Here is a 17714-nt window from a genome sequence, read left to right as displayed (position 1 = left end):
AATGTGCCGCTAAAGCAACTCAATGTCGCACCGATAAGACAGCGACACACACACACACACATACAGAGCCAACCGCGTGCCGATAATGATAAGTATCATTAACTGAAGAGCGAATGGAACTGACATTAAGTAGCCGCCCCCTTGGCTCTTTTTTTGTCCTTTTGTCGCACTTTACTGAGCTTTGCGCACTTTAAGGCTTTGGGCCATTTCCCCTAACCTTGGCGGCATTTTACTGTTCTTCTTTTATTTTTTTTTTACAGATTTCTCGTTTGGCGACATTTCCCGTTTGGGATAAACGCAATTTGCAAGTCCGCGGCGTCCTTCGATGCGGATGCAAAACAACCTTTGACACTTTGGCAATCGAGCGCAAGGACTCGGGCAAATAAAAATCTGTGCAAAACATGACTATGTATGTGTGTGTGAGTGGCCATGAGTGTAATTGTTGCATGTGCCACATGCAAAGCGAATGCAAACTGAGTGGTATTAATGCAATTTGAAAGCGGTTCAGCTTGCCAAACAGTTAATATTAATACCAAAATTTATTGACTTTCATCTAAGCGAACGAAACATACATTTGCTTTAATTTTGACAAATAAAATATATTAAATTTATATGTATTTTGGTGAGATTGTTTAAATTTGAAAGCAATTTAAAAAACGGTGAAAAATATCTAAATTTAATAACTTTAATCTAAGCTATCAAACTATATACTTTCTGTAAGTTTTAACAAATAAATAATATTAAATTTGTATTTGTTTTAGTGAAGGTATAAGTATTTTGAAAACGGTTTTTTTTCAGTCCAACTGTTGCCATCAATTCAATTTCGATTGCTTCACAATTCAACTCTTTACCAAATGAAACTAAATAAATATACGACGTGTCCATTAAAACGCATCACATCAATTCGACAAATAATCTGAAATCCGAAACGTTCATCAAACGCAGGCTTTTGTTCGCTGGCAATGAAACACAAACTCCGAGTAAAACGCATCGCTTGCCACAATTCCCATCGATTACACAAAAACATATGTATTCAGTTTTCCATTTCATTTTGCCGTTTTCTCTCTTCTTTTTTTTTGTGTGCTCCAAATTTTTGATGCAATTTCTTTCTTTATGCTTGGCATTGCATGCATTGATACTGCCAAATATCAAGGTTACTGCTGTCTCTGCCTCTTCTCTCTTCGTTTACATGGCTATCAGCTTACTTAATTTGATTTGTTGCACACACACACACACACACACACACACACAAATGTACAAGCACATGCTATCTGTGGCTTTAACGCTCGATTGGTGTCGTCTTCTTTGCCTCGTCGTCGTCGACGACGTTTTCCTCATGTGTAACAATTTTTCGGCTTGCAATTTTTCATTGCATACTTTTGGGAGCCCGTTTCGCATTGTCAGCCTAGCCTGACCTTAAATGGAGCATGACCTGGCAAATCTCTGCCAAATGCGTCTCTATATGTGCCTTAGTGTGTGTATGTGCGTGTGTGTGTGTTTGTAAGCCACTCGTAAACTAGCTACAGTGCGAAAGCTGATTCGGAGCCAAATCTCCAGGCAGTCTTTAGCTCAAGTTCCCCATTTCCATTTTTTTCTTCTGCTTTTGCACTCGCTTATTTGCTGCACAGCGCATTATGTGTGATGCTCTTGTATCCTGTGTGATGTCTAGTTTAAGTACTCGCTGGAAAAAGTGAATCAAGCGAAGCATGAACCGAGATGTCTAGGTTTATGTGGGCCACATTTACGAAGCAGTTGCAAAAGCGAGAAATATAAATGAATGCTTTCACTTTGTTAATATGGCAGAGAAAAATATCCCCATTCTTGTATTGACTATTGAATGCAGCAATTTATATAATGATTACACTATTACGAAATTAATGCTCAAAATTTAGAAAGTCATTGAACGAAAGATTGAGTTATGAGTAAAAAGAAAGTCGAATCAGAATACTAAAGAATAATATCTCGATTCCCATACTGACCGTTTAACATTGTCGGTTGACAATACAGCAAATAATAATAGGAAATTATAATCTTGTTGTGCAATATATGTTCATGTTTAACTTATTACTGGGTTACAAATGAAATGGAAGTGAATAGAATATAAATACATGTCTATTTCCAAACTGACTATTTTACATTGACTATATATAATATTATCAATATCGATTATGAATTATACATTTTAATTAAATTGAAAAATAACAAATATTTTTGTATTTGCGAGTAATTTATATTTATGCAAACTATATTTACTATTGAAATTCATATACGAATTTAACACTTAAATATCAAAATTAAACAAAATAAATAAAAACCTTAATTACTATTAAAAACACAATCTCAGCTTAACACCCAAAATCGTGATATATTATTTCTGTACTATAAAATTCAAACGATATAATCTGCTTTCCTGCAAAGTTTTCTATTTAAAATTATAAATTGCATTTTAAACTACATATTTTTAATCAAATAGCAAACTTTTTGCTGAAATTATTTTGTTTTTTGTTTAATGGCAATTCAGCAGCTCAAGTTGTTGATGCGAAAGTTGTTGCTGTCACATCACCGTCATGTTTATATACGACTATAAAGTTATACGCACATCATATGTGAATACGTGTGCAATACTTCAGTTGTTGTTGTTGCTGTAGCACGACCTTAAAAATGGAAAACTTTTAAGCAGCTTTCGGCAAAATAAATGTGTGTGTACCAGCGTGTGTGTGTGTGTGTGTAGGTGTATTCGCAGCAATATTAACATATTTTAATTAAAAATACGTCGGGTTGTCAGACTGAAGCACTTCTTTCGGTCTATGGCATCTGCTGCACGTGGCGTATGAGTGATGTCTTTGTCTGCATGCAACTGGCTTTTGTTTTATTATTTCTTTATTGTTTTCGTCTCGATTTTTTTTTTGTTTTTCTTTGTTTTTGCATATTAAAAATCAGCTGCTTTTAAGCAGGTCACAGAGACGCCAATTAAATGCAGACATTAATTATTTAAATGTCGCTTTTTAAACCGATTGCTGGAATGTTAAATGCGAATTGCAAAAATACTACGAAACAACATCTGCTGCTTTTCAGCTTCGGTCACCTTCAGTTGAGTTTTGTGAATTCGTTTCCATGTTCGATTTCAACTTTGTCCGTCCCGCAGTCTATCCGTCTGTCCGGCAGTTGCATGCATGCACACATCCGGTCATTGTACGTGCCACAGATAATGTGCTCCGCTCGGTGAGGTGAAAGGCGGGGAATGGACGGAGCGGCGTCTGCAGTTTCGAAAATGAAATGAAATTGGCCCCAAAAGCGGCAACAGCAAATGGAACGTAATTACTGAACAACTTTTGTATCAGAAATTCAACAACTACCAACAGCCAACATCCCGAACTCCCTTTGGCATTACATTCTCTCCATTCTCCCCTTTCTCCCACCTCTCTCTCCCGCACTTCCTTTATTCGAGCTTCTGGTGCAGACGGCGGCAGCTTGTGAACATTTTACAAAACTGAATGCGGGTCAATAATATGACAACAACAGTGCCAACAACAACAACAACAGTAACAGCAACTACAATGCGGCAACATGATATAAAGGGCAGCAGCTCTGAGCTATTTTTGAGCTTTGACATTGGCATTGTCAGTGGCAAAGCGACTGCCAAAATACACAGTGGTTACCAGCTATGTAAACTGTACACAAAACGACTTATAATAACTGCATTTTCAAATATTGAGAGTATTTTTAATGGTTTTATATGCCCAACAATTTTAATAGGTTATTAAATAGACAATTTAAGCAACACTTTTAATTTTATTCGAATTATCTTTCACAAAATACGTTTTTAATAAAGTGAATATGAAATTAATTTTTCAGAATACTATATCACTTTTTCATATGGAAATGTGCTCGAAAAAGTCCTCAGAAATTATATAGAATTTGATAAAATTTGGAAATACGTTATATATTATTTTTTTGTAAATATAATAATATATCTTATATTATATTATTAAAAGCACTTTGTTTTTTTGGTAATTCTAATCTCTGAATCATTTTAATGAGCATGATAATTTAAAGATTATATAAAAAACTTGTTTTAAAAAATACAACATATGTACATCTTTTACTATTTTATAGAATAACAAGAAATAAGCGTCATTTTTCAATCACTTAAATTGCATTTTTATTCACCTAATATCAGCATAACAAAAAGAATTAATTTTAATTATTTAAAGTATTACAAAAATAACTTACAAAATGTCTATTATAATTTCTGAAATATTCAAATTACTCGTCATTTTTATTATTAGAAGTAATGAATATGATAAATAAAAATATGGGAAAAGTACAATCGATTTCTTTTACTATTTTATTTTATTTCATAAAAATAAATCAACAAAATTCAGCCAATTCTCAATTCCAATTTGTGATCAGTTATTTTAAATAGCCTGAAGGACTGACAATAAAGAATTGTATTCGATAATTCAATAAAATATGTTTTCGTTCATTCAAATTTATTTATTAAAAAATGTTGTTTGTTTTTCAGTAATTGCAAAGAGTCGGTTATATGGGAAAATTTAATTAATTTCATTGTTAATTGTGTTGTTGACAGCTTTGAGCTTTTTTTTGGCTGCAATTGCAATAAAAAGAATCACTGTAGAACTCTCGTGTTTTTTTTTCGTGAAAATGCCGCGTGGATTTAGGCTGTAGAGTGAGGGGGTGAAGGAGTGTCTCCCCCTTAGCCATGTTTTACATGCATGTAGCCTAACATCCAAAAAAAGAAAAGAGGAGAGAAAAAAATAAACATTACTTATGCTCGACACGTTGCCATTGCGAACGCACATTTGTCGCTGCAGCCGAAGCGTGACAGTCAGTCTGAGTGTGTGTGTGTATGTGTGTGTGATAGTATGTGTGCGTGTATGTGTGTGTGTTATCGTTTAACTGTCTATATAACTGACACACTCGTGGCTCGCCCGCGAGCGTCCTCAGCGGCATTTGGCGGCAAAGTCAAAGTCGTTTTGCGATAAAAGCGCAAACACACACGCTGTAACATTCATAGGGGCATGAGTACTCATACACACACTCATATACTCGTACTCATACTCATACTCAGTCATATACTCTGACTGCCACTTGTACTCGCATACTACATTCAAATTGTTTGAATATTTCGTTGGGAGTGCGGCAATTTCTGTTCGTGTGTGCGCAACATTTTGTGGAAATGGCAAATTGAATACGAAATTGAACTTTTGCCAGCTCGAAATTTTTGCTCAACGGGTAAGCCAAAAAAAGTTGTACACAAAAATTGGCAGAAAGGTGCGCTACATTTCCGCACGGGAAATTTAGTATAATTGTGTCGCTGTCGATGACATGGAAACGCCGGAAACTGTTGCTCCCAATTCTGCATTTTCTGCTCTCGCAGCGAAAAAGAATAAAACAAAAATCAAATAAAATAAAAATAAAAGAAGAAGAGAAAGACAAAAGTTAATGAAAGTCGCTGCGTGACGAGCGGTGAGAGTCCATTAAACATTTATAACTGTGTTGTTTGAGCAGCAGCAGCAGCAGCATAAGCCGCAGAGCGAACATTGCGCATACGCCACGTTTGCCACACACACTTACACACACAACACGTTTGCGTTTAGCGCATGCAAATTAAACATTATTATTATTGGCACGTGTCGCAGGCAAAGTTAAGCCAACTTTACGCTGCTGCTGCTGCTGAGATTCAGTTCAACATAATCATGTTGAATTCTCGCTTTTGTAGCACTTCAATTAAGATTTCTTTTTGTGGATAATGTTGTGTGCACATTTCTTGGGCTCTAAACTAATCCCAGAGAGCGAAAACGAAGGCGAAGGCAAAAAAAAATGGGGTCCAATCAATAAACATCGCGTATACGCAACGTGCGATTGGCTGCAAAGACGCAGCCGCAGGCGACAAACAAACACAAGCACAATTCATAAATTTGCAGCCAAAGGACAGCAGAGAAAAGGAGGCGGGGCAGCAGCAGCAGCAGCAGCAGCAGCGTCGTCACACCTGGACAAGTTGAATGCTTTTTTAAAAAAGAAAAACTGGATCAATATTTTCCAGCAGCAGCAGCAGCCAAGACGTTGACGTGGCAGCTGTGTGTCCTTGCAAGGACAATTGTGTGTGGCATTGTTACTGTTTGCCGTCGCTGTCGGCGTGTAAATTGTGCACACACTTCTCTCCTCGTGTGTGTGTGTGTGTTTGTGTGTGTGTTTGTGTGTTGTCCATGTCAACATTTTGCCAGACTTTTCGTGTGAATTGGATTTTTTTTTGTGCCTTTTGCTATTGCTTTTCTCCTCACACAGTTTGCAACTTGACCCCAGCGAAAATCAGCTGCACAAACATTTTTGCAGGCCAACAGCAGCATTCAAGTGGCAATTAGCTGCGTGCAACAAAAATCGTAGCCAATCAGCCACAGACCCCGTTCCTCTACCTCTTCTCTCCCTCTTTTGTGTGGTTGCGAAATTAACTTGCTAATGCCAATTGAGAAAATGCGGCGCCATTTTACCTTGAGCACAAACACATATACACACACTCACACACACGCAGCGAAATATCAACAAAATGCTGGGCAAAAATTCGCGGCCAATGAGCGAAATGTTTAAAGCAGCACAAAAACGCAAAGCGAAAACAATGCACAACAAAAATTGTTTACAAATCAGTCGAAACTAATTGTGTTTAAATTACACATTTCACATTTTGTTTTTTTTCTTCGATTTTTCCGATTTTTTCCCGGTTTTCCTTTCCTCCACAAACTGTACGAAATAATTGTGTAAAATTGTTGCAGACCAAATCACCTGCCAGACATTTTTCCTTGCCCGAAATTTGTACTCTGAGACGTGTCGAACGGCAAATTGTGGCAGCAACGAAACTGACCACAAGCCAGAAGAGTGCCAACACCAACAGAGGCTTCTGCTTTGCCAGCTTGATATTCAAATGGCCAACGGCGGCTGCATGACAAACTGCAAAGCGACCGCAACGTTTGCAAAAATTGCCTCGGCTTTGATTAATTAACTTAAAAGAGCAACTGACACACAAGCACAGGGACAAATAGTGAATGACATTGGCATAAATTTAATTGAATTGTGTGGCATGTGGCACGTTTGTCGTTGCATGCCCATTAATAAACTTCTGTATACACTAAGTGACTAAAAGCAGACGCCATTTAGGTGCTACAAAAAAAAACAACTCTATTACTATTCGATGACGATAGTTCCATTAATTACAGTTTTAGATTGGTGTGTGGAATATTTTCCACTACATATTTCATTGCGCATTAAAGGTAAAATAAAAAGGAAAACCACTTGTTCAATCTTTCGTGTTATACACACAAAAAGAAGAGTAAGTGAGGAACTTTTCCATTTTTCTGCTTAAAATCTATTATGTTTGTTATTTATATTATTGTTCTTAAGTTTATTCAATAGAAAATGTATAATTGGACTCTACTTGTTATTTCCTTACCCACTTTTGAAATGTAAATATTTGAAATAATTTATAGTATAAGAAAGTAAATGTTAATTTTTTATAGGATTCAACAATGAATTTATTCATGTCAAGCCACTTTACTTGATTTGAATCGATAAGCACATTCAGAAGTGATTTGAGACGTAAAAATATTACGTATACGCAAGATTTTAATAAATTTGATAGTAATCAATAATTACATTATTACTGAAAATTACTGAAACTATTCTATAAATATTTAAGAAATGTTAAATGTTTAATTTAAAAGCAATCTCAAAATTATAAAAATATTTTCATACAGTAAATACATTTTCTATGTATGCAAATTAACTAAATACAACAAAAAGCACTTTAATTGCAATATACTTTAATCGGCTATATTTCTAATTCCTCCTACAACTTCAACTCAATTTATATGTAATCAGATAGTCCTCAGACTTGATATCTGCTGTTGGATACAGTTGCTTGTTGTTTGGCGCATAATCCGCCTCAGCTTATTATTCAGTGTTCTTAGTCAAATCATTTGGTTTTCATGTTCAAATGGAACTGAATATTCTGTTGAATATTCATGAGCCGGCGCGCAATTAAAGCGACGCGTCGTTGTTGTAGTTGTTGTTGTTGCTGTTTGTATTTGTGTTGTTGTGCTGCCAACGTCGCTGTCGACGTAATTGTTTTGTGTACACGCGCCTAAAAATAACCAACACGTAAATGTTGTCCAGATACACAAACATACTCCGTGTATATATGTATATGTATATGCATAGTGGGGAGTATATAGTCTTATAGATGTATATCTGAGTAGATTTCGTGTATGTGTAGAGAGAGAGAGAGAGAGGGAGAGAGAAGTAAAAGCATTTAGCTGATGACTGCAAGCATAAAAGTGAAATTGACCAGAAAAGCAAACGGACAGCCAAACGAAACGAGCCATAAAAATTGAATGTGAATTTTAGGAAGCATTATTTGTTGCCGTTGCTTTAGCTGTTGCCTTGGAGTGAGAATTGAAAATGCGAATTGAAATGGAAATGGCAAATATTGGGGCATGGTCTCTTTTGGGTGGTGTTGATTGCCAATGCCGAACTCAAAAGTCAATAGCAGATACACACAACAGACAGAGAGAGAGAGAGAGAGTGAGAGGGAAAGGAAGACAGTCTTCGGGCAACTGTCAACTTGATTTCAAGTTTTGGTTGTCGCCTTCTGAAGCAATTCAACCTTTGCCAATCATTTGCAGTCCCAACTCACAAGTTTTGCTGGAACCCAAACCTAAAGGCAAACAAAACAAAACAAAACTGAAAAAGTTCAACACGAAATTGAAGCCCATTAACAGCGCTCGAGTGGATAACAATTTTGTATGCTTTCGTTCGTGTTTTTTTTTTTGCTGCCCACATTTTGTAATTGCCAGCGAGAAATGCGAAAGAGATTCATTTAAAAGGAATCAGTTGGACCTAAAGTTATTTGTTGGCCTGTGTTTTATACTCGTATATATTTTTCTGCTGTTGTTCTTCATTTCAGTGTCCTCTGTTTTTTGTTTTTTTTTCGGTTGGGTTTCTTGTACGCCTTCGCAGCATCCGCAGCGGCCTTGTGTGTGCCTTGTAGCCTTGCCTTCACGGACACAAACAAACAAAGCGCGACTGCGAGAGGTCCTTGCTGAAGTCTGGCTGCCTGCCTGCCTGATGCCTGGCTGGGCTTGAGCCCAAGTGCTGCTTTGCATTTAATTACGCTTAAAAATTAATTAATTTCTTTTTTGTGGCCGAGCTACGTGGAGTGACTTGAGACATAATCAAGCTGCCGCCCTTTTTCCATTTTTTTTTGCTTTTGCTTTCGCTTTTGTCGCTGTCGCTGTCGACGCCTTAAAGTATGCTACACTTTTATCTCTGCCAGCCCGGCTGCCTTTATCCTTGCACGTTGAAGAGCCGGGGGGAGGAAAGAGGGGAGTTGACTGCGGGTTGCGCACTTGTCTTTTAAATAATTCAACAAGCGCGGTCTTCTGCCAACCAAAATCAACAACAACTGAGGGGAAAAATAACATAAAAAAAAAAAACAACAACAACAGCAACAGCAGCTCATCTGCAGTGCGCACCTTTAAATGCCAAGGATAAAGCGCGTGGCAAATGGTTAATACGGATTTTTCTCTTACGTTTATAATCTAACAACAATAAGCTTATGCTTACAGCATTTCAAATTCTGCAAAAATATTTTAATATACTGTATATACTGCAACAAATACCAACCGAGTTAAGCCTATTAGACAAGCATAATGGATTGCCTATAAAATCTTTTTATGAGAAATTGATGCTGAAATCCTTGTTTAACAATTTAAATAAGCTTTATTTAATTACTCACACAAATAATAATAAAGTGTAGAAATATAGTATTAGCTGCTGTCTTACCTGAAAGAATAAAGAGAGTGAAATTATTGTATTAGTTTCATTTGTAAAAATCGATTAAATAAATTAAATACAATTATACGAAAATTCGTAGGTAGTAACATAACTAAACATTTTCATAAGAGCGTATAAGGAAAGTTTCAATTTAATTCTTATTATTGGTTAAACTTTAAAGAAATTTAAATTTAAAGTTGGGATCGTAAATTTTACTTACAGACATTATAAGAAAATAAGAAATATATAAATTTCATATTACATTTTTATAAGGTTTTATTTTATAAATTTAACGCTCAAAAAAAATATTACTTTGTGTTATATATTAATACGTGAATAATATGTACTTATATCATATTTTAATCCATTCCCAAGGAAAATAAATTTATGTTTAGTCAAAACAAATACTACAAAGAATTTGTTTCTTACTAATTATTGTTGATTATTAAAAAAAATCATTATAATATTGTGATTTTTTATATCGTTCTTCTCATAATTCGAATAATATTTTCCCAATTTAAAACACATTAACTATAAAAGGGAAACGCTTTTTTCTCTGAAAAGATGAATGAGTAAACATGTGGCAAACCATAAGTAATATTTAATCCAGCTATAAAAATGTTATTTTATAGTCTAGCACCCACAGAGATTTGCCACGTGTTTATTTAATCGAATTATTATTCTTGAATATTTGTTGTTTTTCAATGGAACAATTGAGAGAGCACATGCTAGCGATGAACGCGCCATTAGCAAAATTTCGCTGGGGCAACTGTTTAAACTTGTGATTGTAATTCTTACTAAATCATTATTGTGCTTTTGAGTAGCTCTGACACAAAACAGAAACGTTTACAGTGCACCCACAAAGCAAACAATAGAAAACGCAAGAAAAGAAAATGTATAGAAAGAAAAGCAAAAAGGAAGAATACGAGTAGATTACACACAATGCCAGCCAAATGCATTGCCAAAAAACAAATTTTAATAACTCAACGTGGCGCTGTCATAAGGCGAACCAACAACAACAACAACCACAAGAGCAACGGCAACGGCAACAAGAAGAAGAACGAGTAACAACCGCAGCAACAATAACAGTTGAGTCAATTTGTGCATTTGAAGGTCACAGTAGCTGTAGTTGTAGTTGTTGCTGCAGTTGTTGTTGTTGCTGCTACAGTAGTTTTAGTTGTTGCTGCTCCTGCTGTAGTCTTAGTTGTTGTTGTTGCTGCTGCTGTTACTTTTGAGTGCACTAGAAAACAGCGGAAGAAGCGCGCAAACAATGCAAAAAAAAATGGTAGAGGGAGACAGCTGCATTCAAAGCAAAGTGCGAGAGTGACCGAGTTAGTTGGTTGGATAGCTCTCTTATTGGATTTTTCCCATTTCTTTCATTCCTTCTTTCGTTCCCCCTTCAGCTTTTCAGCATAAAAATCACAGTGAGAATTTTGTTTACTACACTTTATTCTGTTGTTGTCGTCGTCGTCGTCGACGTCTTCGCCGTTGTTGTTTTTACTTGGCTTCGCTTATTTTTCGGTCTATCAAATATTTAGAGAAGCGAAATGTTGTTGAATATTTTATACGATATACAAACACAACGCACAATAATGTGTATTACAATACACACATTCGCGCTCAGAAATAAATGATGTGTGCATCATGCAAGTACATTTGCAACATTGCTGTTGCTACCCCATGCGACACAGCAACAATATGTTATTTCCTGTACAATGTGCATTAATTAAAATCGTAAAAAATGCGTTAAAAATATGGTAATTATTCAATAATAACAGAAATATTAAATATGTACATGTGTAAAATGTAATATAAATTGAATTTAGTAAAAATATGCAATTGTCGTTGAATAACATTAATAATCAAAATTAAATATTTTTTTTAAATCATTGAATTGTCTTTTCAAATGTTTGTAGCACATTTTACACATACCTATTGTTATACAATAACACTAAAAAATTAATATTATATATTTTTTAAAAACATTCAATTATCTTTTCACACACATTGTTGCACATATAACAATTTTCCAGTAATTTAAAATTTATAAAAGCGTCGTTTAAATATGCCCACAAATACACACATAAACACATTCAGCTGCACACATACACACACATACACACACACTTGCTGCCTTGCGGCCTCAGCTTAGGCGTCATACAAAAATTAAAAGCGCAGAATGTATAATGCGAAATATAAAAAAAAACACAACAAGAAAGCGAAATGAAAGAGAGAAGGAAGAAGATCAGAGGGAGGATGGAAGAGGGAAGAGGGATGACGGGTCCAGCGGCAGTCGCCCCCAGGTGAGGTCAGCGAACACAACACAAATGGCAATAAAAATAAAGCATTTCGCTTGTATCTCATTCACTTTGATATGAACTCTAATATCATTGAAATTATAATTATGTGTGTTTTATGTGCGACCATAAAAAAGGAAAGCAGACAACGGCCAACGCAGACAGAGGCCCCGAGCTTGACCAGGTGACTTGCCACACACACACACACACACACACAAATACATATATACTTTATGTATATAGCATACCATACATATGTACATACACATATACGTATATGTATGTGTACATTTGGTCTTACCTTTGGGTCGCTTTGGGGCAACACTGAGAGAGACGCCCACAACATTTTCATTTCGGAAAAGTTGCCATTGTATGTTGACCCTTATATGTTACCTCTGCCTCTGTCTCTGTCTTCGTCTCTACCTCCCCCTTATCGACTCCCTTCTAGCCACTATTTGCTCGGCAATTTGTTATTTATGCTATGTTTACGTGTTGATTGCTTATATATGCAAATAAACTTCCATATTATTCCCAGTATCTATATCTATATCTATATATCTCTATCCGTATCGATCCAGTCTGCAAATTTATGCTTCTCAGTTGGCCGCCTCTAAGTTATGGCTGCCAACTCCTTTGTTAGCTACTTTTGGGCCGCATTTGCTGCCTCATTATCTATGTGTAAACCTATCCAATTTCGTTGGCAATCGAATTGCCTTTAATTAAATCGATTAACATATTCAATAATTTCAAATGCATTGAAATGAGAATATGAGGATTAGTTGAGTTCAATTGAAATTGCTTAGCCAAAGAAATATATATTGTAGAAAATAATGGAAAAGCTGTTTATTAATGTTATTGCTCTTTCTATTTAGTTAAACTTAATTCAATTACTCAGTTACAAAATTGATACATTCTTAAATAGTTTATTAAATTAGAATTTATTTAAAGTTGTTTTTAAAGCTAGCAAGTTAAACTCAATTTAGTTACTTGATTAATAAACTGTTTAAGGAATGATCAAATTTGTTAATATCAAGTTTTCTTACATTTATTAAATCATTTTAAACAAATAACTTAACTTGGCCATTAGTGTTATTGCACTTGCTAAACGCCTTTGATTGATTTTTGCCCTAAGCAATTTAATTAACCTTCTTCAGCTCCATTTCTGCCAATTAACATGAAGTCGAGTGGAATGTGTTTGTGAATGGAATTTTCTTAATGGAATTTACACCATTAAAGCTATGGAATTTCTAAGAATTTTTGACTGCGGGAAGGAAAATGCAACTGTAACAAAACCCTGTAAGTTATCTCTTTAAATTTATAGAAAATCACAAAAATCTCTATAAATTAAAATGCAGTAAACTATAATTAATCGCTTTAAAGTGTATTTCTTGTCAGTCTTAAACTGTGCATTCCTTCACAATGGTTTTGACTTGGCATTCATTAAACTATTTTCCTTTGTTTATTGGTAGCAGAACATTTTTGGCAACTGCCAAGTGAGAAAAACACAGGGAAAAACAAGCACACATACACACACACACACACACACACACACGTGTTGAGTGTGTGTGTCTTGTTGGAGGGAATTGCATATATTTCAATCTCAGCTGAGGCCACTCAATTCAATTAATTTCAGCTGGCAAACAATGAAGGCCGTTTCCTAATTGGCCGCATGGCCAAATGTAATCAAGACAGGCCAATGAAGGGAAGTGAACTGAAGTCGTAGTTGGCAGAGCAGATCAACAATGGCAAGCAACAGAAGAGCACAAAACACCCAAGCAAAATAGATTTACATTTACTTCTGCCCAACACAACTAAACACTCAATAACAACCGAGGCAAATAAACAAAGCAAAGAGTGAGGAGAGAGGAGGAGGAAAGAGGAGAGAGCGAGGTAGATGCATCAATTATATGGCCACTAATTTGTCTACATTTGACTTGTTGGGTACCTAAATAATTGCAGACAGCTTCAGCAGGGGGAAAGTGCAAAATGTGGAAGCCAAAGAGAGGAAGAGAGGCAGAGGGAATGCTTGTTTCGAGTGCTAAACACAGCAGCAATCAAAATTCGACAGACAAACACACAAATATTTACATTACCCCCAAAAGGGAGGCGAGGGGCGACTTTACTGCAACGTTGTTTAATCGAATTATGCAACGACAAACGACAACGACAGATGGGCACACACATACACACACACACACATACACATTGACACATAGACACACATCTGTTTCCCAGCGTGGAGGAAGACAACGCATGGCTGCCAGATACAGCATCCAACGATGGTCTGCCGCTGAAGTTGGTCACCAGCGAGGAGGTGTTAAAATGCGTTAGGAGTATGAAACAAACCGGCGCTCCAGGTCCGGATGGCATACCCGCAAGGGCACTAATGCTCGCCTGCTCCCTCCATCCAGAAGCTTTTTCAGCAATGCTGAATAAGTGCCTGGAAGAAGCTGTAGTCCCGGATAGGTGGAAAACTCAAAAGCTGGTCCTAATTCCGAAGCCCGGGAAACCGCCTGGCAATTCATCCTCGTTTAGGCCTATCTGCCTCATCGACGTGGCGGGGAAACTGCTGGAGAAGGTGATCTGCACTCGCTTGGAGGAAGCTATATTGGTGAACGGAAACCTTTCCCCCAACCAATATGGATTCCTTAAGGCCAGGTCGACAGTAGATGCAATCGAGAAGGTAGTTGGCATTGCTTCCAATGCAATTGCTGGCACTCGCTGGAAAGGGGCCAGAAGAAGTACTGTCTGATGGTGACATTGGACATCAGAAACGCCTTCAACTCGGCCCGGTGGAACTGCATCTTACGGGCGCTAGACGCATTCAAAGTCCCACGGCAGTTGCTAAAGATTATCAGGAGTTACTTCTCGTCGAGAGTACTCAAATATGATACCAGTGTTCGAACAGAAGAGTACATCGTGACTGGAGGCGTTCCTCAGGGGTCTGTGCTTGGCCCGCTATTGTGGAACGCGATGTACGACGGAATCCTTCGACTGGACCTGCCGACAGGAGCAAACCTAATTGGTTTCGCCGACGACATTGCGCTACTTGTGGTCGCTAAGGAGCTGGAGGTCGCCGAATCAAATTGCAACAGAGCTATCGATTGCATTGGGACTTGGCTGCTCTCCGTCGGACTGGAGTTGGCTCCCCAAAAAACGGAAGCAGTGCTGATCAGTAGCAGGAAGAAAGTGGAAACAGCGGTAGTCAAGGTCGGAGCCGCCCATATTACCTCCAAGCGTACACTTAAGTACCTGGGAGTGACGATCGACTCGAGGCTGAGTTTTCGGGAACACCTGCAGGAGGTTGGCCGTAAGGCTGCTGTCACCAACAGGGCGTTATCTCGCCTGATGCCCAACACCAGGGGCCCCAAACAGTGTCGTCGAGCATTAATTTCGAGCGTAACAAGGTCCATAGCCCTTTATGCTGCTCCTATCTGGGCAGACGCCGTTATCAAAAGCTCGTACATCGGCGGCTTGGCGTCAACCTTCCGGCTGAGCGCCATCAGAGTCATAAGCGGTTTCAGGACCGTTTCCGACGAGGCTGCACACGTCATTGCCGGCATACCCCCCTTCGAGGAAATGGTCAGGAGAGGGTAAGTGTCTTCCGGCAACTCCAGACTGGCTCCTTACCCAACGCCGAGAAGAGATCCATTAAACAAAGGGCACAGAGGGAATGCCTCGAAAGGTGGCAGACCCGGTGGAACGAGGCGTCCAAAGGGCGGTGGACTCACCGGCTTATCCCTCTCATTAAGGAATGGACGACAAGGAGTCACGGCCAGTTGAATTTTCACTTGACCCAGGTCATCAGTGGCCACGGCTGCTTCAGGAGCTACTTGTTCCGGTTCGGACACGACACAGCCGAAGAGTGCCCCGCTTGTTTCCCGACTGCGGTGGAGGTCGCCGAGCACGTAATCTTCCAGTGCGGTAGATACGCAACCCTCAGACAAGAGCTGGCAGTTGCAATTGGTGAGAGGTTAACCGTGTCGACATTGGTTCCGCTGATGCTGGTATCGTCCACTAACTGGACACTGATCAGCCAATTTGTGGCTGCGGTCATGAACGAGCAAAGGAGGGCCGAGAAGGCAAGACAACGAACGAGGGAGTAAGTGGCGCCGACGCACTTGTGAAGCATTGCTTCGCGGCCGTCCCACAAGAGCCAGGCTCCGCTAACTCGGTTTTCTTCTTCCTTGTCTCTAGACATAATTTCCTATAACTCCACTCTGTAAACTTTTTCTAACCTATACTACGAATAAAAAAAAAAAAAAAATAGACACACATAACGGGATTAACATATTCGATAAATTTATAGCAGAGCAGACAACAACTATCAACTGTATCTGCCAGTTGTAACTATATCTGTAACTGTCTGTGTCTGCCGCTGCTTTTTAATTAAAATGTGCATATGAAATCGACAGCACACTGTGAATATTATATAGTATATAGTACACTGAGAAAGAAAATCTTTCTAAAGTCAATAAAAAAAACTTTAGTGAAAACGAATTTAAACCAGAAGATAAATTCCTGAACCAAGACTATAATTCTAGAATTATCTTTTTACTTTACAATAATTAAATTATATATATATTCTTAATTCAAAAATTAAAAAATGGAAACTAGAAAAATGTATTTTAAATTCAAGAAATGAAAATGACAAAATTTAAATTAGAACTAAAAATCTCAACTATAGTTCAAACATACATAAATATTCATATTTCTTGTCTTAAGATTTTTACTTTGTAAGATGCCTTAAATTTTTGTTAATTAAGTTAATAAGTTAATTTAATCAATTTTTCGATCTTAAATTTCAAATATTGCTTTTCATGATCGCGAAGTTTTCAAACTCATGTCTTTTTTTTCTCTGTGTATAGCAGGCCTTTTCACTTACAACACGAAGTTCAAGTAAATTGAATCTCTTAGTGAAATTTCCTGAAATACTATATAGTATAATGTCGCCTTTGAATGCTTGCCTCCTGATCCCTGTTGTCGTCGCTTATTTGCTGCTGCTGCTCGACAATCAAGTTTGCGGCGACGCCAACTTTGCCATATTGAATAACAAGAGTTACACTTGCCCCATCGCTCTTTGTTTGGTCAGCACACACATTTAACTCTTGCACTTCCTATTTGCAGGCCTGCCGGGCAAGTGTTATCTGGAAACGGACAAGGGTCCTTTGATCATTGAAAGCGAGCAGCTTGTGCGTCATCCTCTCAAATGTGAGAACATCTTTTGTGGACGCGAGAGTTGGGCTTTGATTTTCACGTAAGTTGCAAGTACTACTCTTTAAAATTATCTAACCTTTGTTCTCCAATTTTCCATTAGTTGCTCACCAAGAAGTGTGCCCCAAGGTTGTGTAGTTACCGATTATATTGATAGCAATGCTGCCTATCCTGAATGCTGTGAACGCGATTGGGTTTGCAATGACATCGAATAGATACAAAAGTATATGTGTTTGTCTTACAAATTTTAAGTTAAGAAGTGTTTAATGCATATATAAATTATAAATACAGCAAAGATTTACGATATGATTTAAAAATAGAATAAAACCACAAAGTTACTCACTACCCACTTTAAAT

At 37.5% G+C, this 17714-nt stretch overlaps 2 protein-coding genes across 4 annotated transcripts in view; one reads left to right on the top strand and one right to left on the bottom strand.

Annotated features, from left to right (window-relative positions):
* Positions 1 to 17714, bottom strand: part of LOC132798496 (pneumococcal serine-rich repeat protein) — a 64535-nt gene that overhangs the window by 28196 nt on the left and 18625 nt on the right. The window lies entirely within an intron of this gene.
* LOC132798873 (uncharacterized) lies at positions 17014 to 17676 on the top strand. Its single transcript, XM_060810876.1, has 3 exons — positions 17014 to 17201; positions 17271 to 17400; positions 17461 to 17676. The coding sequence occupies exons 1-3, from the start codon at positions 17090 to 17092 to the stop codon at positions 17570 to 17572; spliced, it is 354 nt and encodes a 117-aa protein (XP_060666859.1). The 5' UTR covers positions 17014 to 17089; the 3' UTR covers positions 17573 to 17676.

Source organism: Drosophila nasuta, chromosome 2L, assembly GCF_023558535.2.
Source record: "Drosophila nasuta strain 15112-1781.00 chromosome 2L, ASM2355853v1, whole genome shotgun sequence".
NCBI lineage: Eukaryota > Metazoa > Arthropoda > Insecta > Diptera > Drosophilidae > Drosophila > Drosophila nasuta.
Note: the sequence above shows the minus strand (reverse complement) of the source record. Positions and strands in the feature narration are given on the sequence as shown.

Coding starts and splice junctions, on each gene's coding strand:
- LOC132798873 (XM_060810876.1), top strand. CDS start 17,090: ATGTCGCCTTTGAATGCTTGCCTCCTGATCCCTGTTGTCGTCGCTTAT. Junction 17,202..17,270: donor TGCCATATTGAATAACAAGA/GTTACACTTGCC, acceptor TCCTATTTGCAG/GCCTGCCGGGCAAGTGTTAT. Junction 17,401..17,460: donor AGTTGGGCTTTGATTTTCAC/GTAAGTTGCAAG, acceptor ATTTTCCATTAG/TTGCTCACCAAGAAGTGTGC.